The sequence below is a fragment of the Nycticebus coucang genome, chromosome 1, assembly GCF_027406575.1.
Source record: "Nycticebus coucang isolate mNycCou1 chromosome 1, mNycCou1.pri, whole genome shotgun sequence".
NCBI classification, from domain to species: Eukaryota; Metazoa; Chordata; class Mammalia; order Primates; family Lorisidae; genus Nycticebus; species Nycticebus coucang.
In genome coordinates, this window is record NC_069780.1 from 8293436 (window position 1) to 8318096 (window position 24661).

The following is a 24661-nucleotide window of genomic DNA, read 5'->3' on the forward strand; positions in this document are numbered from 1 at the left end:
ACTGCAGCAGAGAGTGATTAGAATATTACTGCAGCTAATGAAAGCGAGAGGCAGATGCCTTATGGGAAGAAGCAATTTACTTAGAGGCCGAAGTGGTGTCAGAAGTTATCATAAAAGTTTTTACTCTGATCTACATGACAAACCGGGATTTAATCTAGTGCAAGATGAAGCAACAATACTCAAGATATTTGATTAAAATTCAAGCCTATGATTGGAGGACAAATTTTATATATTACATATACATATATGTTTTATATGTATATAAAATATAAGCCTATGATTGGAGGACAAATTTTATATATATATATATATTTGTCCTCCAATCATAGGCTTGAATTTTAATCAAATATCTTGAGTATTGTATATATATGCGGTGATCAAAGAGAACACTGCTTTCTGGGAGCTAGAGGACAGTCTGTCTTTATTCATTCATTCTGCAAATGTTTACTGAATGTCTCCTGGGTGCTGGTATGTTTAGGAACCCACCAGAGCTATACTAGTGACTGAGTCAGATGAAAATTCTTGTGCCTCATGGAACCATATTCTCATTAGAGAAACAGATAATTAATGAATAACAACAGCCACAACACAACCCATGATGCTCTTGGGTGGTGGACTTTGCCATGAAGTCCACAGCAAGGCACGGGGGTGAAGGGAATGGGGGAGGTGGCTGCAGAGCAGAGCTCTGGTGAGAGGGGATGGCCACCTGCGTGTTTGTCACATGCTTTTGTCTCACTCTCAGAAATGAGCTGAGCACTTGTGAAGACGGAGCTTTGACCTTGAGTCTCTTTTGCTCATAACCTCTGTGTTTCCAGAGTGTGGCTAGAATTGCTGGTAAAAAAGAGGATTTGGTACTAATTGTAAAAGGTAATTGGGAGGCATTCTCAGTAGTCAACCAAATTTGTGCATGTTATTAAATAGTAACATTTAGAATTAGCTCAGAGAAGAATTTTGGTAATTTCATCTAGAGTTGATCCCACCTGTTTAAGTGCTCAGTAGGCACTGACAGATTCAAGTGTCTTAAAACAAAAAAGTGAAACCCCAACAAACCCAAACCCAAGAAACGACCGTTCCACCAGCCCTTTCTACCCACATGAAACTCTACAAATTGTAAGCAAATTAAGAAGAACCCTAACCCTCCAAAACAATATCAAAAAACCTCCGGCTGTCACACATCTGTGGGTTAGTGTGAGCCCAGATGAGTGCCGCCCAACTCCGAGGGTGCCATCCTCACAGCAGCCCAGGACTTCACAGCTGGGACAAAAGCCTGGAACTCTTGGTCTCTTGGAGGCCTTTCCTGCTGATGTTTGGATCAGGCCAAATTGCTCATGTCAGCCTCTGATTCTCATTCCACTCCAGTTGAAAGGATTTGTTCTTTCTTTTAAAGGATTCAATTATTTTGAAGATAGCCGTTAGTTGAGGTCGCTCTGTAACAGAGCTTCTCATGAAAATCTTGTTAAAATGCAGATTCACATTTAGTAGTAGGGCTGGAGGGAGGTCTGGGTTGCTACATTTAAAACATGCTTCTAGGTGAGGCTTGTGTTCTTGATCTGTGGACCATAGTTTGGGTACACACGGCTTCTGATCATAGAAGGATAAGGATGTCACTTTAACACCAGTGTGTTTTGTTCTCTCCTAAGCAATTAAAAAAAAAATTCCAACTTTTGTTTTTTCTCATTGCATCCATTATGCATATTACAGAAACTTTAGAAAATACAAACAAGGCGGGAAAAAGAGAAAAGAAAAACACTTATTACTATGTTTCCTAGATTTATCGAATAAAAATTTAGGATTTAGGAAATTAAAAAATGAATAATTTTTTTATGATAAGCATGTCCCCCATATTGCACAAGATATACTGAAATATATTTATTGTTTATCTGAAATCCACATTTAACTTAGCGTCCTGTATTCATCGGCAACACTACCTACAGTCCTTCCGCTTTGAGATAATTACTTTTAATCTTATGGCAAAGATTCTTTTAGTCATTTACATATAGCACGTACATGCCTGTATGTTTCATTTTATAGTTTAGAAATTCCTTACAACCAAAGACTTTAATAAAATCTTTTAAAGTGAAGAAAATTAAAAATTTTTTAAATAATAAAAGGAATTTTATTAAAAATCCTATGATCTTGCACATATTTACTTACCCTTTGTGGATGAAAAAAGTGATGCTTAGAAAGAATCAACTAAAGACTGAGCAATGAGGGTTCCTGGGTTTTAATCCATAGTTACTCAGAAATTATTTTCTTTTTTATCAAGCCCAAGTCCCTTGTGCTCTTCCCACACGAGAGCTTTACAATTTAACCTCAGTCCAGGACATCCAATTAATGATGCAGCTCAATCACCATTAAACAGTTTGGCAGTGGTGACCAGACTTGGGTCCACACGTGGTCAAGATGATTAGATTAGGCATGTACTTGCCCCAATTCCATGGCAAATTAATAATGGATTCTTTTAATTCTCACATAGTTCAGCACAGGATTCAAGATGATACGGTTTTGAAGAAATAACACGTTTTACTTTAAAAATGAACTCTGCAGGACAATAATGAGTTTTCCTTACCTCCCGTCTAATTTATCATCTCAGAGGAAACCCTGTGCTGTGGGGAGGGGCTGGGGTCAGGTCTGCATCAGGGGAAATGCGGCAACTATGTTTTCCCAATCCTTTTCAGTCTAAATGTGGTTTTTAGATTTTGAGCTGTGTCTTACTGCAAAGACAAAGTTGCACAACATTGCTACAGGTTTTGTTTCAGTTTTTGACACAAAAATAATTTATCTGTTATTTTGGTCAATTTGTTAACTTGGCTTAGGTGAATGGGGGGGTGTACTGTGTGTATTTTGAGGTGTTTGGTTGTTAAGATGCATCAAAGGCCCCAAGGCAAAAAATTTTAATTAGAGAAAAAAATGGGCAGGAATCTGCCTACCAGCCTAAGAGTTTGTTACCATTTATGAAGTTGGAATTCCCTTGCTTTAATTGAATCCAGCATACGGAGTCTATATTAAGCCGTGCTCTTTGATGCGGTCCACAGAGTGTTGACCTTCTCTATACACACTTGTTCTGGTGACGTTCCATGTTCTTCACTTTCTCCTCCTGCTTTTATAGTGCGGGTATCCCAGGATTTGGGGATAGAAAGATGAAAAGGCTAGAGACCGTGCCTTAAGGAGAAGCATGATCAAGGAGGGGAGACGGACATCTGGGCGAGTAATTACAAGGGCGGGTGATAAGTCTGTAATGGCAGCAGGGTCAGAGGAGACTGCCTCTGCCTGGGAGAGACAGTGGTGAGGAACGGAGCTTCACTTGATTAAACTCTCAAAGGATTAGAAGGTGGGAAGGGTGTTCTAGGCCAGAACCAGCCAGGGTACAGGTGTGGTGCGTTCGGAGAAGTACAATGTGTTTGTCCCACAGCTTGAAGTCCAAAGAGAACTGTGAGGAGTGACACCGGGGACATGGAACGTGCATGGGTCATACCATAGGTGCTTTACGTGATGTGCTAAGAAGTGTGGTGTTTACACCATTGATATTGGCAAACTTGGCCAATGACTTGGGCCATTTGCACTTTTTAGAGATCTGTCCAGTGACTGAATGGCAGATAAATGAGAAAGAGGGTGGGGCTGGTCAGGGAGCTGCTGACTCATCCACGTCCCGCCTGGACTGAAGGGCTGTGGGGATGGAGCAGCTGGAATAGCTTTGACAAAAGTTTAGCAACTAAATCAACAAAGCCTGCATGTGCTGTGATGAGGGCAGAGTAGAAGTTTAGAATGACTCCCAGGTTTCCAGCCTGGGCGACTTGGTGAGTAGTGAGACAGGGGATTCAAAACCAGCAACAGGTGGGGAGGTGGGTGTAGGCTTGGGGGTGGATAATGAGTGCAACTTGGGACAGATGACCACAATTTACCTGAAGTGGATGTGGGCTGAGCTTGAAAGCAGATAAGGCAGTGGTTCTCAACCTTCCTAATCTCACGACCCTTTAATACAGTTCCTGTGGGTTGCCACCCACAGGCTGAGAAAAACTGAGATAAGGAATGGTACTGTGGAGATGAGTGGGGTGAAATATCTACTATAATAAACACCAAGTGGGGAGAGCTCCTGGGCAGGAGAGTAACGTGATTAGAGTTCATGATAAAGACCAGAGCAGGAAATGTGGGTGGAGACTCACCAGCACGGAGGTCATCAGCAAAGCTGGGAGTTTGCCCAAGAGTCAGAAGAGGAAGGCAAAAGGGCAGAATTTGGGGAAGCTCCAATATTGATGAGGTGTTCAGAGAAAGAGGCTGAATGAATGATCAGAGAGGCCTGGTACAGTGGCTCCCACCAGTAGTCCTAGCATTCTGGGAGGTCAAGGTGGGAAGATCTCATGAGCTCAGGAGTTCGAGACCAGCCTGAATGACAGAGAGACCCCATCTCTACTAAAAATAGAAAAAAATTAGACAGGAATGGTGGTGCATGCCTATAGTCCCAGCTACTCAGGAAGCTGAGGCAAGAGGATTGCTTGAGCCCAGGAGTCTGAGCTTGCTGTAGGCACCTCGACACTCTATCCAGGGAGACAGAATGAGACTCTGTCTCAAAAAAAAAAAAGAAAGAAAGAAAGAAATGGTCAATGAGGGAAGAACTAGATAAGCAGGGAGCTGCTGCTCCCTATGTCCACCCACCTGCCCCTTTAGTCAGCAGAAATAAATTCATTTACTGAGAACCTAAGATGTGCCAGGGACAGGGACTAGGTAGGAACCACAAGGATGAAAAATGTGATTTTTTTTTTTTTTTTTTTTTACTCTTAAAGAGTTTCTAGTCTAATCAGGGTGGGACATGGGGGATGTTAAGAAAGAAAGAAGGAATGAGAATAGAGAAAAGGAAAGTGAGGGAAAGATGGAGATTAGTTTTCAGCAACTTCACTCATTTCAATTTTCATCCCTATGTACTAGAGAATTTTCATCTCTGTGTGTTGTCTTTAGAGAAACCCACTTCAAAATTTGTTTTTGTCATGACAATCTAGGAAATTTTATAAGGTATGAAAGTAGCGATGCTGTACCACTTTTTTCATATCATTAAAAAGAAAAGAGAAATAGTAGTATCAGTTGTTTGAAATTTAAATAGAAAATAAAACAAAAATTGATATATTTTAATTGTACGGGGTATGGTTTTTGCTAGAGTCAGGTTGACTGGACTGTCAACCGTCTAAGGACACTTACAGTGCTTAAGCAGCTCATTACGGTTTTTCAGAAATATATGTACTTAGCCATCAACCAGAAAACCAGTCTCTAGAAATGTAGTATTACATGGAGAATTAGTCACAGAACTGTCAGGTGTCTCCTGTATATGTTCTGTAATGGGGGTAGTCTTCCTTGAAGGATCTTAGACTTCAGACGGAACTCCTGCTATGAAATCACCTTCCCCAGAATGATTAAGCCTCATAAAGCTCACTGAATAGTGTAGACATTTCCAAACCAGCACAGAATTGAAATTTCATGAGATTTTTTTTTTTTAAAAGATGGAAATGCTATTTCCCATACTTACAGAAACGGAGCTTTATAGGGAAGACACTTTGAGAGGATCGTCAACCAGCATATCCTTGTCCCTCTGTGGCCACAACAACTAAATCATTCATTATCTGTTTAGTTCTTAAACAACTCAGTGAAGGGGATTCTGAACTCCACCCTGGTAATGTTCAGTGGGGCTTATTTCTAAAATCAAGTAGGCAGCGAAGGGACTTTATCCTGCACTTCTGGGCCCACCAACCTTCCGGTTTGTTTGTCCTTTTTGCTTTCCTGTTGTATGTAATTCAATAATAACCCCTATTCACATTGAGCCCGGCCATTACATTGACTTTGTGACTCAATGAAATAAAATACGTTTATGCTCATAATGCACTGATTGATCTTTCTCCAGTTTCCAATTCCACTGTGATGCTCTTTGATTTCCTAGTTATTAGGGAGTAGATTAGTCCATTTGCATTGCTATGATGGAATACCAGAGACTGGGTAATTTGTAAAGAGAAGAGGTTTATTTGGCTGACAGTTTTGCAAACTGTACAAGGAGCATGGCACCAGCATCTTCTCCTTGTGAGGGCTTCCAGGAGCTTCTCATCAAAGCAGAAGGTGAAGGGGGAGCATATCTGCCATATGGCCAAAGAAACAGCAAGGGGTCGTGGGTGCCAAGGCTCTAAACAGCCAGCTTTCCTATGAACCAGACTCACTCATTACGGCGAGGACGGCACCAAGCCATTCATGAGGGATCTGCCCTCACGACCCAAACACTCCCACTTGGCCTCACCTCCAGCGGTAGAAATCAAATTTCAACATGAATGAGATCTGGAGGGGGCAAACATCCAAATCCTATCAGGGAGGTATAACAAGAAGAGACGGGGATGTAAGCCGCCTCGTAGAGTATCATATAAATGTACCGGTATCATTGTCTTCCGTATATTGTGGGATATAGAAAACACTGTTGCTTCAAGATGCTTCATCTACATTATGTTGGAAAGCTTTGTGTTGACAGTGTAATTTATCTTTTCTTTAAAAAAAATCACCTCCTAATTTTCCATTGGGTGCTGTTTCATTTGTGTTGAAGACTTCTTTTTTTTTTTTGTAGAGACAGAGTCTCACTGTACCGCCCTCGGGTAGAGTGCCATGGCGTCACACAGCTCACAGCAACCTCCAGCACTTGGGCTTCCGCGATTCTCTTGCCTCAGCCTCCCAAGCAGCTGGGACTACAGGCGTCTGCCACAATGCCTGGCTATTTTTTTTGTTGCAGTTTGGCCGGGGCTGGGTTTGAACCCGCCACCCTCGGCATATGGGGCCAGCGCCCTACTCACTGAGCCACAGGCGCCGCCCCTCATTTGTGTTAAAGACTTCTTAAATAAGGGGCTAATGTATATCATTCTTTTATAATATGTTCTTAAACATCAGTTTATCCCTATTCCATTTTTTTAATGAAGATTCTGAAAATATTTGGGGAAAAATTCCTAACTGTGACTTGTACTAACAAAGCTGTTTATAAGGGACTCTAAAAAAAATTAATTTTAAAAAAGTAAGTTAATTAAAAACATGGGCTCTAGGTTCTGTTTTTCATGTAGTAAAAAATACTCTTGAATAGATGTAAAATTACAGTGTATGAGATGATGGTCTCACAAGGAGAAGATGCTGGTGCCATGCTCCTATGGAATGATGATGCCATACGCTGTATAGATACAGATGTAAAGTATTGAATAGATATAGAGCTACAGTGTACAGGGCCAATGATCAAACTGTCTATTAACAAGTAAGGCAGGGCACTGCCTAGTGAGAAGAGGCACTGGCTTCAGCTCGGGAGCAGGGTCCTGTGGCCCTAGGTACAAGTGTTAAACCTTTTAGGTGCAGGGTTATGGGGGGCAGGCAGAGTGCTGGGATGGGGCCAAGGCTGCAGCAGAGACCTGGCAGGCTTAGGGCAATAGCCATGTGCCAACCTGACCAGAAGTAGCTTAAGACTGTTACAACCACTACTGACGGGCCTGGACATACTGATTTTTAGTCACATATATACATGGGTCATTACAAAACTTTTGAGATACACAAAAATCAGGATTCATGAAATCTGTGTGGATGGAAACATATGAAGCTCTCCCAGTAACACTGGTAAGTTGAGCAAGTTAAAACTTGCATGTGTGAATCAGAAAGGACACTGTTGACCGTGTTTCTTAGAACTGAAATAGCGGACCTAACACAGTCTGTCTCAAAACTTTTGTAGTGGCCTATGTATTGAAGATGGTATGTTACATTTTATTAGGGGTTGGTGGAAATGGAGGTTTCAGTGGTGTGAAGTCACATCTGGTTCCTCCAAGCTTGCAGGCCCGTAAGTCTTCAGGGGGTGTGGGACAGGAGGCTCAGAGGCAGTCTGAAGGATCTTGTCTGTTGCAGCAGGTGGCCTAAACTGCATGGGGTTGTCTGTATGGGTCAGAACCAGGTCTTTGTTCCATTCAGCATTGTGTTCCCAGCACCTGGACCTCCTTGAAGTTTAGTAAAAAGTGAATGAATGTATGAACCAATGATTGGAGGTAAATGGCTGGTTGTTTTAAATTGTAGGTTTTTGATTCAGGTATGGTGAGGCCAACAGATCAGGAGACTGTTGACACTGAAAATAGAGTTTATTATTCACAGTTCCTAAGAGAAAGGGGGCACATTGTGACATGCAGGCCATAGGGAAGCCCCAGGCCCAGTCAGGAGGCTGAGGGGGTGGGGAGGGAATGTGGGTAGAGTCTTACTGTTTTTCTGTGGGAAGGAGTGGGTGAGGCAGAGAAAGCAGCTTTAGGACTGGCCGATAATCCCAGTGGTCCATGGGCCATATGGGCTGTCTCTAGTGGTCTGGTCCCTGTCCCTGGAGAATAGTGGCCTGGAGTGTAAGAGTATGTTGAGGGAGGTGGCAGGGGTGCGGATGGCATGCTCCCAAGATACCCATTTACCAGCTCTAGGAATCTAGCTCTGGGAGAGTCTGGTCTCCAGGATCAGTGTTGTCTCAGGTGCCAAAGAATCAGAAATACAGAAAATTAAAAGGCATGATGAAGACAATGGCCACTCTTGGGCAATGATGCAAATATCCCCTTTACTCGTAGGAGGTCACCATCTTCCCTTTCTTTACTCTCTTCACATCTATGAGTACTTGATGATTATAGCTAAGATTTATTAAGCTTTTAACTTTGCATCCAACACTACCTAAAGAACTTTACATGGTCAGCCAATTAGTGTCCAAACACCCTATGCAGCAGTTCTCAATCTGTGGGTCACGACCCACAGGAACTGTATTAAAGGGCCGCGGCATTAGAAGGTTGAGAACCACTGCCCTGTGGGGTGTGTACTGTTTGCACCTTTGTTTTGTGGGTGAGGACGCATGATAACTCAGTGCAGGTCACAGAGCGTGGTGGTGCCGGGTCCTTGAGCTGCCCTCTGTACCCATTCGGTGTGCTCCGCGTGCCTCAGTGTCCGTTGTTGCAATGAATTGGAGCAGCCCAAAATGTTGGACAGGCCTTCTTTTCTTGATATGTCCAGTCTCGGTCACAGAGTAGGCACCACATAACCTCTGCGGAACCAATAAGCAAGGCTTCCCCCACCTTTCTTTTTAACTTGAGCAGCCTGATGAGCAGCCCAGAATCTAGGGACAGTGATAGTGGGAGCATTGTTGCTAGGGAGGGGGATTATTTTATGGCTTCCTGTGCTTCGTTCCACATGCTCTGAAAATGGGAACTTGGGTAGAAAGAGACGTGGGACTCTGCCAGTGGTTATTTCTGTTTTGTGGCGTTTGTGCTTTACTTAATCTGTGTTCCACAAGGCTTGCTTTGCTGGAGGTCACCTGTAGACAGAAGCACGTGAGCTGTGTGCCCTGCACTTGGGAAAGCCACAGGAACGTACAGAATATATCCCGACCCAGAAGTGTTGACGGGACAAAGCTGCTTCTGCCTACATCTTGTGGTGCTTTCCTGATTGTCCCCTCTGCTTTTTATTTCTCCCAGCTTGCCACCTATCCTGTTTGAAGTGTGCAGGGAAGAGCCCCCATAACTGCACAGCCTGTGGGCCAACCCACGTGCTGCTGGATGGGCAGTGCCTCTCCCAGTGCCCAGATGGCTACTTTAACCAGGAGGGCAGCTGTACAGGTGAGTAGGTGACATGCTGGAGTGTACTCCTTACACCCAAGTGCTCCCTTCACTGTGCAACCAGGCACTAATTAGAGAGCTTGTCATACTCTGGACAGGACTCAGCTGTAAGTTCTTATCTTGAACTTGCAGCTGTCAAGGTCTAGACACAGGGGTCCTCAAACTTTTTAAACAGAGGGCCAGTTCACTGTCCCTCAGACCGCTGGAGGGCCAGACTATAGTTAAAAAAAAAAAACTATGAACAAAATTCCTATGCACACTGCACATATCTTATTTTGAAGTAAAAAAACAAAACAGGAACAAATACAATCACACTGCCTCATGTGGTCCACGGGCCATAGTTTGAGGACCCCTGGGATGGGAACTAGTAAAATTTTATTCTTCCAACAAGGAAGCAGTGATGACATGGAAAAGTTAGAACCATCTTTACCCCAGAGACTAAAATATTTGAGTGAACTCTGAGCTTGGTTTTCTCTTGCCTGCAAGACCATGACCTGAATACGTAACGCCCCTCATGGACTAAACAGTGACCTTTGTGTCCTATAAGAACCAGAACACAGCTCAGCATAACCCTCTGTAACTATGGCTCTTTTTAAAGTTAAAAAATTTGTGTTTCTTATTATTAAAGAAATCATATTATACAATAGCTCATTGTATATAAGGTTTGAAAGTTCAAAATAGGAAAGAAAGTGGGCTATGGGGAGGAATCACTGATAATTCCACCTTTCAAATGTAACACTCTCAACCTGGTTCTTTCTGGTCTCTCTTTTATACATGTTGTTCCATAATTGAGAACAAATCAGAGCTACACTGTTTTATATTCATTTTTTCCCCAAACATTAAGCCATAAATAATTCCTTATGTCATGAAAAATCGTATGTACAGATGTATGTGTGTGTGTAGCGTATAACTTTTATGGCTGTATACTGTTCCGTTCCTTTTCACATAAGAAGTAGAGGAAGGACTTAGGATTTGTGGACTGAGCCATTCTAGGATGCTAGAGAGATCTTTTACTTACTCTTTCTCAATGAGATATTGCCCGATACACCAACCAAACGTGTGAATTAAAATTTGATTGTTTCTCATAGCTCTGGGCATTGATGGGCTCAGCTGGACAGTTTTTTTCTGAGGATCCCTCAGTAGGGAGGGTTCTTCATTGACATTCCTGATACCTAAGTTGGTCAAAAATCTCTTCCCGTGGCTAATTGGACTTCCTCACAGTATGGCAGCCTCAGCTAGTCGGACTTCTTATACGCAGGTTAGCCGTCTTCCCCGAGAGCAAGCATTCCAAGAGGCTCTGTAGAAGCTTCATGTTTCTTAGGACCTAACTCAGAAGTCTCACTGTTACTTCTGCCGTATCCTATTGGTCAAAGCAGGACAGCCCAGGTTTGAGGGGAGTGAAGGAATAGACTCTACCTCTCAAAGGGGAAGTGGCTTTTGCCCACGTGAGGGATGGATTTGATGGTCTTATCGTGGAGAAAAGTTGCCACAGTGCTAGTGCATTTGGGCAGATCGGGCATTCGGTACAGGTGACTCTGTGCCCTTCTCAGCCCCGCTTGCCCTGGCTAGCAGGAAAGAGCCACAGCAGAGAGAGGCATGTCCTTCCTTCTTCGACATGTCAGTCCAGTACATTTTTAAGAGCCCCTTTTGCTTCAGTGACAGAGATTCTGGAAATTACTAGTTGAGATTAGTATAGGGTTTTATTGGAACTGACAAAATACTAAAGTTTAAGCACCCTATTGTAGCATTGTGGGTTTTCTTCTGTATCTATAGGAAAAAAACAAAAAGAATACATTCAACCATGATTCCTATTTTATTTCTTATTAGGGCTCCTTGGGTAGGAAAAAGCTTATTGTGATGAAATTGTACTGTGTGTATTTCTGGAGTCAGAAAACATGTAGTGAATTTATAAAATATTTTTAAAATAAATTAGCATTTGTTAGATTTGTCCAGCCTTAAATTCCAGAGAGGAAATTTAGAGTGAGCACAAACTTAGATGATTGAAGATCTGTGTTATTTTTATTCTGGATTTTTTTTTCCTTCTGCCAAGTGCCTTTTTCATCTGCGGAGGCCCCTGGAGGGTTGCTTTACTTTAAACACTCTATCAAGCTCAGTGTGGGAATGTTCCTGGTTTCTCTGCCTTTACGGTTGTCCTTGAAAGGCAGTGCTTTCTTCCTCACCCAGCTGGTTGTGGTGTGTGTAAAACTGTTCTGGGGAGGAAAGTCTGCGTAGCCTATGCCTTCTCTGTCTGCACGAAGGCAGCGGGTGACGGTGCCATGAGCAGTGGGGCATCCAGGTCACTGGAAATATTCTAGTAGGGAGGAAGGACTGGGTGGTGGAAATCATCCTAAGAATGCTGGTATCTTTTGCATAGGCATTTTCAAAGTTGAGAGCCTCAGGAACGCAGAAGGGCTGATATTGCTATCAGCAGCTCTTTTTCTCACTTGGCTTTTTTTTTTCTTTTTGGTATAACTCCTTATCGGCTCTTGGCTTCTTGCCAGCGGTGAGAGGCAGTTGACTTTTACTCAAAATCTGTGCCTCCACCAGCCATGTGCCAGGAGAAAATTCCTCAATTCCAGCAAGCTCTACCCAGCTCCCGTCCCTCCCGTCCGTGTCCTCTTGGAATCAGACCTCCTTTGTCCTTGGCAGGGAAATCCTTGCGTCTCCTTCCCAGTGCACACCTGCTGCGGCCTTGGCAGCCTGGATGCAGCCACAGCTGCTGCCTCTTTGATCCCTCACCACCCTCATCTTGATTGCCTGCACCTCACCATGACTCACTTGGGATTTTTTTGGTGTATTTACCTCCTGGTCATTTGGTGGTTTTTCTGGGGAGGACATAGCTTGATTGACTTTACCTAAGGAATTGAACCTGAGACAGAGCTTATGATAACCTCCAGAAAGAGGGCCTTTTTGTTCTTCGTATTTTGATGACGCATTGCTGATAAAACAGGCATCCAAGTTGTAGCCTAAACAGAGAGCCTGGCTGGCATCTGATGGCATCAAGAAATTTTGGTGTCCGGCGGCGCCTGTGGCTCAGTCGGTAAGGTGCCGGCCCCATATACCGAGGGTGGCGGGTTCAAACCCGGCCCCGGCTGAACTGCAACCAAAAAAAAAAAAAAAAAAAAAAGAAATTTTGGTGTCACTTACTCCATGTGGTTCTCCCCTTCTCTGCCAGGAATTTCTGAGAAGCACCTCTTCTCTCTGCCCTGCTCTCTCTTTACACTATGGTATTTAGGGTAGGGAGTCTCATCAGTCACCTTCTGCTTTGTCACTCCTCATTGGCCCAGATGAGGATGGCCATGCCGGTCCCTCTGGAACATATGACTGATTACTCAAATACGCAGTCTCCACTCCATGGTATGTTTGTGGACAGTTCCCAGTCGACTCCAGACACGTAGTCTCTCAGTCAGGTCTAAGAGCCTTCCAGGCTTGCTCGGGAATCTTCAAAGCTATGTGGAGTCTGCCGTCTGCCCCTGCTGTGATGCGTGGAGTGCGCGCAATACTTCAGGCATTCCCTTGCTGAACTGCCCATCCCAATCCTGTTTTCTTTTCCCCACCTAGAATGTCACCCAACCTGCAGACAGTGTCATGGGCCCTTGGCATCCGACTGTGTCTCCTGTCACCCTCACGTCTCCCTCACTGCCGGGAACTGCAGGGCCAGCTGCAGGGAAGAGCAGTTCCTCACCCTCGAGGGATCCTGTGCTGGTGAGTGGAACTCCTGGACAGTCCTCAGAAGTCACTGGGCAGCTACTGGGTGCTTCCCACCGGGCTTCGGGGCTCCTGTGCGTGTTCCTTGTCCTCACACTTGCCACCCGTCTGGGCACCCACCTCACAGCTCCCCCTAGGCACTTGGTAAATACTTGTGGATTTGATGGAACTTCTGATAATATTCTTCCAGGTCACAAAAAAACTTTAAATCTCTTATTAACGAAGAATAAAATGATGGTGACAGCACCTCTGTATACATGTGGCATCATCCTCTTGAGAGCAAAACGTGTTTTAGTCCCTCCAAAGCCTTTCCCCTCTTGTCTGTGTCATCTCCTGCCTCTGCTGTGGAGAATCTTTGCCCTTAGCCCCTGGCACAGAATTTTGGCAAGATTAACCTAAAAGTAGATTAGTTGCCTCCAGAATGGATTTTTTCCCCCCTTTTCATTTTAAAGCTCAGATATTTTTTAAAAATTAGCAAAGCAGTTTGAATAATGTTGGAGCCGTCTGCCATTTGTGTTCATCTGTCCATTCGGACAAGTGTGTATTTGAGTGCCTGCTGATGGGCAGATGCTCAGAACACAGGAAAAGGTGAATGAGACAATGACCCTGCCCCCAAAGCTTAAGTCTAGAGCAGCGGTCCTCAAACTTTTTAAACAGGGGGCCAGTTCACTGTCCCTCAGACCGTTAGAGGGCCAGACTATAGGTTAAAAAAAAAAACAACAACTATGAACAAATTCCTATGCACACTGCACATATCTTATTTTGAAGTAAAAAAAACGGGAACAAATACAATCACACCACCTCATGTGGCCCACAGGCCATAGTTTGAGGACCCCTGGTCTAGAGGGAGGAACTGACAGACTGTGGGTTATTGTATACCTCTTGACCCATTTCCTCACATTGTAGGAGAAACTTGTCTAGCTTTGCCTCCAGCAGCTGTTGTCCCAGCTCTGAGGGGCTTGACTGGGGACATTCTGAGATGCCACCAGACAGATGGGCAGGGCGAGGAGCTGGGCCCAGGTAGGATGAAGGCTGGAGTGGCTGCCCAGGCTTGTTCTTGGGTAGGGAGGACGGGTGGCCAGTTGTCCGAATCAGAGTATCCTTCGGGCACATTCAGAGCCAGTGTCTCAGTGGTCCAGTCTGGTGGTGGAGATGGGGGACAAGCAGGTCAATGGCAGGGCTTTGGGTATGGCTGGTGGCACTCGGTCAGGTGACCCATTCCTTTTGGTGCTTATCCTTAACTAAGGATTAGACACGGAGGATCAAGGTCTATACCTGAAGAAGACTCAACTGTCAAGTACAGGGCTGCAGCCCACATGCTAGGGTTCAGAGCAGAAGCGCCATGATAGAGACTGTGACATATTTTAGGGACAAGTAGAAACTCAGATTCCAGGCTTAAGAATAATCAGAATCCCTACCAGCTTGGGATGTGAGTCTGTTGCCAGCGATGCCGGTTGTAGTCAGGACCATGTTGGGAAGTGAGCAACATGGGAGACAGTCATGCCTGCCCTCACAGTGGGGTCTGGGCAGCAACAGCTGTCTGTTATTGCAGTTTGTAAGTTGGAGTTCAGCTGTTGATTCTTACTTTAGGATGTGGAGAAGCAGCTACCATGAGAGCTAAGTGGTTTCTGACATGGTTAAAGTACCTTAATGGGTATTTACTGAGAACCCACTGTGTACAAGTTCCTGAGTTGCTGTCTGCAGGGACACAGAGATCTTACAGGCCTCTTAAGGAGGTGAACTGAAGACTCGTGTGCAATTAACCGATAGTGCAGAGCAATGTATGTCCAGTAATACTGACAGGTAGCAGGGCTGAAGGGGCCGCATCAAGGGAGAGGCAGTAGGACCTAAAAGGCATTGTGGGGACATGGAAGCTGAAATACTTGCAGAAGAATAGCTAGGATTGGGTTGGACAGGGCAGTCAGGTGCTTTCTGAGTGTGGTTTCCGCAGGGGATAGGAGACTAAAGCAAGAGGGCCACTCACGGCCAGCAAGTCATCTAACCTGGATGAAGAACATGGTTGGTCATGAAGCAAATTCAATAAGATAATCAGGAAATTTAAGTTGGAATCAGAGGACAAAGAACCCAGAGTTTCAGACCAAAAAGTTGGGACTGGCTCGCATGGACAACGGGGCTCTGAGAGTTTTGGAAAGAACCAGAAGTTGAATAAGGTTTGTTACAGGGAAGAAATCTGCAGGGTGGAAGATGGACTAGTTCCTCGAGCAAGGTGAGATTAGAGTCGGGAAGAAGAGCTGAAAGTTAAGACCTGAGCAAATCTTTCCTGATGGCTTTTCTGTTTATAATCTGTTCTGCTGTGGACCCTAAAAGTTTTATGCTGTGGCATATTTTATAAATAAATATGTGCATAAGGAGATTGGAAAAAATTAATATTTAATGAGCTCTGTTCTCCCCAGTGTCCAGAATGCTCTCTGGTAGTAAATTAGCCGATTAGGAGTTGCATGAATTTTTTAAGGCTAATAGATGACCACTAGAATAGAGAATCATGTGACTGGGCTAAATGATTCTGGAGGTCCCCAGCCCTGGAAGAGCAGGTCCTACTACAATAAGCTGAAAAGGACAGCCATGGCATTATGGAATTTAAGGTAACGAGTTAAATGAGATAACCATTACTAGGGGCTCAGAAATCCTTTATTGGGTAAAGGCTGGTATTATAGTTTTTGTTACAGAAAAGTTGGATCAGTCGTTTTCAATCATTAAACCTTCACACCATGTGTTGAGCCCAGAGTTTACTCTTCACTAATTGTGGCCTTTTCTAAAGGTGTCTGTTCCCCTCTGCAGAGCAGTGATGTTTTCATTCATTTACTGATTCACCAGACACTTATTAAACACATGCCCCCAGGCTCTGTGCAGGGCCCTGGGGGTGTAAAGATGCATCTGAGGTGGTTCATGCGTGAAAGAAACCCACAGTGTAGTGAGGGAAGAGCATCGCTTCCTGGGGCCGTGGTCACCAAGTACCACCACCTGGGTTGCTTAAACAGCAGAAATTCATTTTCTCATGTTTCTGTATGCTAGAAGTCCAAAATCAAGGAGCCCATAGGGTTAGTTTCCTCTGAGGTCACTTTTGTGAGCTTGCAGATGGCCATTCCTCTGCCCACATGCCTCTGGGGTATGTGTCCTGATCTCTTCCTATTATTACACTAGGCAGATTGGATTGGGGCTCAGCCCTTAACAGTCTCATTTTAATCCATTACTTCCTCAAAGGTTTTATATTTAACTACTGTCCCATTCTGAAGTACTGGGTGGTTAGAGTCTTAACACGTGAATTTGGGGGTACAGTTCAACCCACAACAGAAGGGCATGTGTGTTTGGTATGATGTTGCCGTGGTGGTCTGTGCACAGCCCAGGATGTGAGATGAAACTGTAGGGAAGGACCCTAACCCAGGCTGAGACGTGTGTGTGACGTGTATGAAAGCTTTCTGGAAGATGCTGAAGTTGAGATGATTTTAAAAGACATGTTAAGAATTAGACATAGGGGTTTAGAGATTTGGAGTGTAAAGCATTTCAGAAAATGGGCCAAAGAAGATTACATGTTCAGACACTTGTAAAGAGTGAAGGAGGGTGCCAGCCCTGAGGGCGAGAGTTGGGGCAGGGCAGGAAGGCTTTTGTCTGTTGGTTTCAGAACATGTGTTGTTGTCAAGATGTGGGGCATCTCTTGAAGTGTTCTAGGCAGACAATATCCTGGACACATTTCTATCACAAGAAAGATCTGCAGAAGATGGGTTGGAAGACAAGATCAGGGCAGAAAGATTTTAGGAGGTAGTTGCAGGAATCCGATGAGAGATGAAGATTCTTAAGGAGAACATTGTTGAGGGGATGAAGAAAAGGGGGTCACAGCTTCACAAGGTATTAATGACATGTTGGGTTGATTCTTCTAAGATTGCTGTTTTGTCAAAGAGTGGCAACAGAAGCTGGTGATCTCTCACCCTTGGAGGCTAAGGGAGAGGGACTTTTGCAGATGATTTCCAGATTTCTGGTCACGGACATTTGAGGGATGTGGGTACCATTTTCAAGGGCAGGCATAGGTCTCAGAAACAGTAGGGAAAACCACGTGTTTGGATTTGGAGAAGTTGGGTTTAGGGTGACAGTTGGACATCCAGGGGTAGCTGTCCAGAAAACTAAAGGTGTAGTGAACAGGTGCCTTACTCCATCAACCAGGATCTTGTCTCCTAGCTCAGGGTTATCCTGACACTAAGATCCTAGATTTTTTTTTTTGCAGTTTTTGGCCAGGGCTGGGTTTGAACCCACCACTTCTGGTATATGGGGTCAGTGCCCCAGTCCTTTGAGCCACAGGCGCCGCCCCCTGGAATTTTGTTTTTAACTGAAGTGTTCTACTGAAGTGTTCTATCTGTCAGGATGTAGTTAACCTCATAAAATGTTTAGGTGACTTTTATGTCAACTCAGGAAGGTATCAGGCAAAGCAGAGGACAATCTGCCCCGGGCAGCATCCTCAGTGGGGCGCCCTCGGGAAGCGCTGCCTCATGGCAAGCCCGGGAGAGGCGCCTCTCTGCCCCCTCTGTTGGGCCTGAGTCCCTCTCAGGGCAGTGGGGTTTACTCACAGGATTTATCCCCTGTCTGAACTGTACCTAAGATCATCATTGGAAACTTCTTAATTGCACTTAGCTGCTTAAGAAAGAAAATTATATCTAATCTACCCCACAGACAAGAGTGAACACATTCTGGGAACAGGTCCAATAACCTCAGCGTGTTCTCACATATGGAGATGTCATATTTTGGGGAGGTCCCTCAAGTCTATCAAGGCAAATATATAGTTTGTGAGATTCAGGCCAGGGCTGAAAGTTTTCACAGAGATAACAACTGGGGTGAGCAGCGGGCGTGCCCGCCATCGTGGGAGACGTGGTGAGTGCTGTGGAAAACCAGGTGGTTTTCTTCCTAGAGTTAAAAAAAAATTGTCCCCTTCTGAACGACATTAACAAAAACATTCAAATCCTGGAATGTTTTCTCCATTTGTCTTTCTCAACTAAAAGCTTCCTCTTGTTCATAGAAGAGGGTAAGAATTAAAAGAAAAAAAAAAACAGATAAAAACCTGAGGGAGAAATATCCAAATGTAAATGCATTTTTTAAAAAATGCCTTCGGTCTTGAGTAGCAGCTCGTGGGATGACCGTATTCTTCAGTTCTTACGTGGGAAGGACGTAGTCCTGAGATGGTAATATTGCAGCGAGGAAGGCTGAAAAAAATTAAAATAGGTCATTATTTGAGCATGAGGGAATTCTGGGGGATTAAAAATTTGTTGCTGTTTATATAGGGATTTTTTTTTTAATACTGATTCACTTTTCCCAGAGATTTGTGAGGGAACTTAAAAGAATGCTAGTGTCAGAAAACACATATTACTCTAAGCAATTTCATATTCATTCCATGTAACTCAAACACTAAGCAATAGTTAACAGGGATTATATTCAAAAAAAGACTCCTGGCCAGATGAACCTGGGAACGGCTCAGTTACATAAAGTTAAGCAACTTTCTTTATTACAGAAGTTTTCAGAACCTTAAGAACGCCTATGGGCATTGTGAATCTTTCAGATGAAGAAGGCTGGACCTGGCTTCCAAGTGCTGCCTGAAGACCCCTCTCCTTCCTTACAGTTGCTCACAGAACTAAGTGGCAGCGTGCAGAGCCATCTCTGGGAAGCTGTGAACTAACCGATATTAATATTTTGATCTATTTGTTGGCACTCCCTGAGGGAAGAGGACATTATGAACCTGTTCACAGATTGTATCCTGGCCAGCCTCCTCCCCTCCTCCCCTCCTCCCCTGCTTCCCCCTCCCCTCCTCCCCTCCATCCCTCCTTCCATCCTTTTTCTTTTTCCTTTCCTTCTGCCTCCCTTCCTCCCTGCCTTCCTTCTTTTCTTCCTTTTTCTCATTTTCTGTGGGCAGGCAGAGGAGTCGCCCAAACAGGTGCATATTTGCCACCCTTTTGCCCGCTGAAGTGCACTGCTGATAATATTTTTCTTCCAGATCATTAAAACAAAACAAACAAAAAAACACTTTTGAGTCCCTTCCATGATTTCCTCTGTTTGTTATCACCACTTCTGGAAGAAAAAAGGTTCCTAAAATACATGGTGAAAAAAGTAGAAATGCACAGGTTCCAGGAACAACAGGTCTTTATTCTGGAATAAGCTGATGCAACTGCAGCACTGAGTAATGGGGCAAAAAAGATCAACTTGAACATAATTCAGAACCTGGGTAGGAGCCCTGGGCTAGCAGGAGAGCGCCTCGCTGGCTCCAGGTAGGGTGCTGCGAGCCAGTTGTGTTTTTCTGCAGCTTCCTCGTACCGGGGAGGCAGGTTGGTGCTGCCCCATCCATATCTTGCCCTGGCTGCTCCTGCAGTTGTAAATGGAAAGCACAGAAAGGCCACAAACGCTAAACAGGTAGCAGTTACTGCCTTATTTTGATCACCAAAATCCTACCATCTGTCCCTCAATGCCTGGCTCAGATTCCTGCCCTTGCAGGACCAGCCTTCCCCCGCACCCCAACATTGAGATTCCAGGGAGCTGGTTGCTTCTGCTATTCACCTGGCATTTTCCTCTGGCTGGCTCACATTTTCTGTGCAAGATCTTTCAATGGGCATCTAATGTCTGGTGCCGGGTCCAGGGCTTACCATATGAAAGGCACTGTGCTGGTTGCTTTGAATGCATTTTGCCATTTAACATTCACAATATACTCCAAGGTAAATATAATTTTATGCTCATTTTTACATAGGAAGAAACTGAAACCCAGAGAGGTTAAGTAACTGGCTCAAAATGAAAAATGGCAAAAGTCAGGAATGATGGAGCCAAGATTTGAGCCAGAGCGTGTGATTCCAGAATCCACACCCTTAACCATGTTGAGCTCCATAATGCCAAGTACAATGGAGAACACACCATGGGGGCCCAGGAATGATTTTTTGATTTGGTGGATTAACAGGCAGATTGGCAGGGATTGGTCAGTGGCTTGGAAATTTGCAAGAACTTGCTCATTTGTTTTAAATGCTAGCAGAGCTGATTGAAACTGCCATGTGTGCATCTGTTTCTACTGGATCCATAGCGAACAAAGCTTTAAAGAAAAACATTAACACATACTCAATTTTAATAGTTTATATCACTCTATGTTTACCTTAATCTTATTCAATATATACATGTATGGTTGTAGTTAACAGCTATATATTTCTTTGTTCTCTAAGGTATCACTTTAATTTACATATTTCCATATATTGACAAATGCTGGAAGAATCCACATAATTGTCATTTTTAAGGGCTAAGTAGCATTCCGTTAAGTTTGTGTAGTTTAATTGGATTGGCCATTTTCTTGCTGTGGACCTGGGCCGTAAAAGGTGGGTGTAGACTTACTGCCTGGTCCTTTGTGGGTTAAATATGACTTCCAGGGCTGTGCTGTGACTAGATTTGATTTTCCTGTTATTAGTAATAGCAGTAGTGGTGTTTGTGTGGAGTTTTATAATTTCAGTACACTCTTTCACTTCTTATTTGATTATTTTTAAGACACCATCCTGAAGAATTAGGAATACTAGATAATTCCTATATTGTTTACTGTGGAATTAAGACCTCATTTCAGTACCAAACTAGCACAGGGACAGTGCTCAGAAAATGTTGGGCAGAATGAATCTTGAGTCTGGTCTCCTGATGTCCAGCCTAGTCCCCTACTGATGCGTCGTATGGTAATTATTTCAAGGATCTTAGTGTGAGCCATATTTTGGTTCTTATCTCTTTTCCCCCCCAGCATCTTCTTTTTTCCATCTGGTCCTATTCTTCTATCTCTATATTTTTTCAATTTTCTTTTGTCTTCCTTTTTTTTTTTTCCTAACGCTTGCTTCTTCATTTTCCTTATCTTCTTTTTCTATAAGGCACTTTCTTTTCCTATTTCTCATCTTGTCATCCTATCTCTTCTTGCTTGAACTAGGAATTGCATATCCACTCTCTCTACAGAACTTTCAGTGATTGTCTCTTCCTCGTTCTCCCGAACTGTGTTTTATTTAAGAGATCACACTGTCTGCAGAGGGATGATTGAATAGTTCAAAGCATTTTTTTTTTTCTTGAGCATTTCTTTTCAGGAAGAAATGAACTATGTTTAAATTGAGTTCTTCCTAAATTAAAAGAACTTGTATTTTCTCCTTCATGTGACTTTTACTAAACAATATCTTACCTTGCTTTGGTAATGACAGAAAGACCTGATTCAGAACCTTTCAACTCTGGAAAGGAAGGCTCCCCATGAAGTCAGGATTACTGTTGCCTTCGTAACAATTATGGGCCAGGACCTGAATTGCAGAGAAAGTTTTTGTGGTAAAAAAGTACACTTGAATCTAGATTTCAATTATCCTCTTTAGTACTAAAGATAGTGCAACTGCTAAGGCTGCATTTTCCTACTTTTCTCACACACGTAAGTCTCTGTGCCTTCCTTGTAACAGGCAAAAGCAGTGCCATAACTGCAAACATGATCGTCAGTATCACCATCAATTCTGATTGGCTCACTACAGGTAATAACGACTCATGTTTCTTGAGCGTCTACTGTGTGCCAGCTCATCACATGGATCATCTCATTTAATCCTGGCTGCAGCCCTGGAAGTTCAGTCCTGTGACTAGCACCATCTCCATTTTACAGGCTAAAATAAATTAGACATGAAGTTAGAGATATTAACCCACCTACCCAAAGTTTCACAGCGAGTAAGCACTAGGGCCAAGTTTTGATGAATCAGGCTGTGCCTTTCAGAGAATGCACCACTGATCACTGCATCACTGGCCTTCATCACCTCCTTTCATCTCCATAAGACCTTCTTTGCTCCTTGGCTTCTTTCCATCCACCCCACCTCTGCATGCTCTTGGTCTTGACCAGCTCCGCCATCCCAGGGATTCTCTATACTCGCTCTCTTCATTCTCAGTCTACAGCTCTGCAGCTCTGCTTCCTTTTTTTGTTTACCAGATTAACATTACCTGATAAAAGAAAACAAACCTCAACTTTTCTCCTCAAATGTCTCAGTATCTTCTACTTAGCCCTTTTCCCCTCCTTTCAGGAAGGAGCTCCCTTTTTCTGCCTGGGGCAGCACCTCCACCTGTGCCCCAGAGCATGTCTGCCACTGCCTCCAGCCACTGCCTTCCCAAGCTGGTCTCTCCACTCTGGTTACACATTTTCCCTCCCTCCTGCCCTTTCTATTTTTTTTTTCCTCCTCTCCTTCCCCCATTTCCTTTCCTCTAGGACCTAAGTGTCTTTCACGGATTTAATCCTTATTTCTACTATTTCTTAGATTCCCTCCCAAGTGCATGTGATGACCACCTCCAGCTCCTCACTCCCCACTACCTGCTGGACAACTGATCCCCAGGAAAGCTTCAAAGAAAGCCTCCCATCTTCATTGCCCCACCCTCACAGACCCTTTTCTTCCTTCTGACTTTCTTATCCACCCACTGCTGGTTTTTCAATCAGTGCAATTCAAAACCATTGAGTTACTGGCCAGCTTGGTGGCTCAGGCCTGTAATCCCAGCACTCTGGGTGGCCAAGGTGGGTGGATTGCCTGAGTTCAGAAGTTGGAGACCAGCCTGAAGAAGGAAAGAGTGAGACACTGTCTCTACTAAAAATGGAAAAACTAGCTGGGTGTTGTGGTGGGCACCTATAGTCCCAGCTACTCCTGGAGGCTGAGACAGAAGGGATCACTTAAGTCCAAGAGTTTGAGATTGCTGGGAGCCATGATGCCACAGCACTCAATACTAGGGTGACAAAGTGAGAATCTATCTCAAGAAAAAAAGCAAAAGAAAACACCCATGAGTTCCAGCTGCTCTTCAAGGAGCCTGGTTTGTAATCAGCCCACAGCCATACCTTGCAGATTCTACCTGTGCAGTGACTCTTGGTTGTGTTCCACTTTCTCTGTTTACACTGTGAAACGCCAAGTTCACCTTTCCCAGCTGACAGTCTTATTTTTTTCCACCAAAGGTTCTTCTGCACTAAAGGTCTTTCACTCTTTCTGACGAGGAGGATAATTCTTCTTGAATATCACTGCTAGTTTACAAAATTCTTTGATGTTGAAAACTTGCTGATGGTTTCGCATTGCTTAGTGCATTAACTACAAATCCTTCTCCCAGATTACCAAGGCCCTGGGTCTCCATTGGTCCCTAAGTGAATGCCTAATGCACTAGCCATGCTGACTCTCCTCCCCAGCCCCTCTCCACCACTCCCATGTGCTGCGTGCTGTTGCGTGTCCTTCCCTCCTAGCAAGAATGTTCTCAGCCAGCATCATTTGTAACACATGAGTATCCAAGGTCAAGTCCCTCTTATTGCCTTGGGATAAAATATATTCTGGTTCTCCACTGACACCTGTTGCATTTTGGGTTTGGTTTTTTTGTCATTACTTCGTGAACATCTGAAGGGAAGGTTCTGAGTCTGACTGAAAGTTGGATTGCCATTAATTTTCATCGAAGCAAACTCTTTTCTATTTTGGAGCTAAACTGAGTAAAACATAAATTGGATACAAGGCATCAAGATACCTGGGAGAGAGTGGATGGAGCTTATCCCACCTTGCTGGCAGTGCAACCTGGCACCGACACTGAGAGATTACTCTTATGTTTGACATTGCCACTCACCCCTCACCTGCTCTCTCTCCCTCCTTCATGGTATCTGTCTCTGGGGCTCTAACTGCAGCCTTCCCAACACATTGGTGAGCTTGTCAGCACTGGGTGGAATCACTGTCCTGTAAAGTTGAGGTCATGCTGTCATAGTGCTTTTGTATTCAGTTGTGTTTTAAGGATACATTACAGCTCCAGACACCAAAAGATAAGTTTCATCTGCTTGTTTGTTTGGTCTTGCTTTATTTGTCTTACGATTACTGTACTAATTTAGAGTCTCTAACAAAAAGGACACATGAATTCCAAGAGCCTTTGGGTGGGCTGAGCCTGAAGTAATGTTCAAAAGAGAAGGAGATGGCTTTCTCTGTCTCCTGTCACCTTTGTCTTCTGTCACCTCTGTCTCCTGTCACCTCTGTCTCCTGTCATGCATGCGTTATTTTCTGGATTCCTGCTGCACTTATCTTGCAAGCAGTAACCCATCCACTTTAAAAGCAGCATCAGAATTCATATTCTACACCCTTAAAGGCCCCGAGTTTTGGCATGAAATCGTTTCTTTTTACGTGATGAAAAACAGCTACAGATGCCTATTATTTTAACCACTTCCGAATGCACTTAATGGAGTTGCATTAAAAACCTAATCGACTGACGGGACATTATTAAAAATATCCCTGTGTGTCTAAATTTGTCTTTATAGGTCATTATTTATCAGCTAAGGAGTCGCTCCTCCATAAAACCAACATCCAAAGCCATTGCTT

General features: G+C 43.9%; 1 protein-coding gene across 1 annotated transcript in view; it reads left to right on the forward strand.

Annotated features, from left to right (window-relative positions):
- The window catches only part of FRAS1 (Fraser extracellular matrix complex subunit 1), a 482654-nt gene that overhangs the window by 251597 nt on the left and 206396 nt on the right, over positions 1–24661 (forward strand). The window contains exons 19-20 of the mRNA XM_053590633.1: positions 9480–9620; positions 13182–13325. Of these exons, the coding sequence (XP_053446608.1) occupies positions 9480–9620; positions 13182–13325 (285 nt within the window). The remainder of the gene's footprint in view (positions 1–9479; positions 9621–13181; positions 13326–24661) is intronic.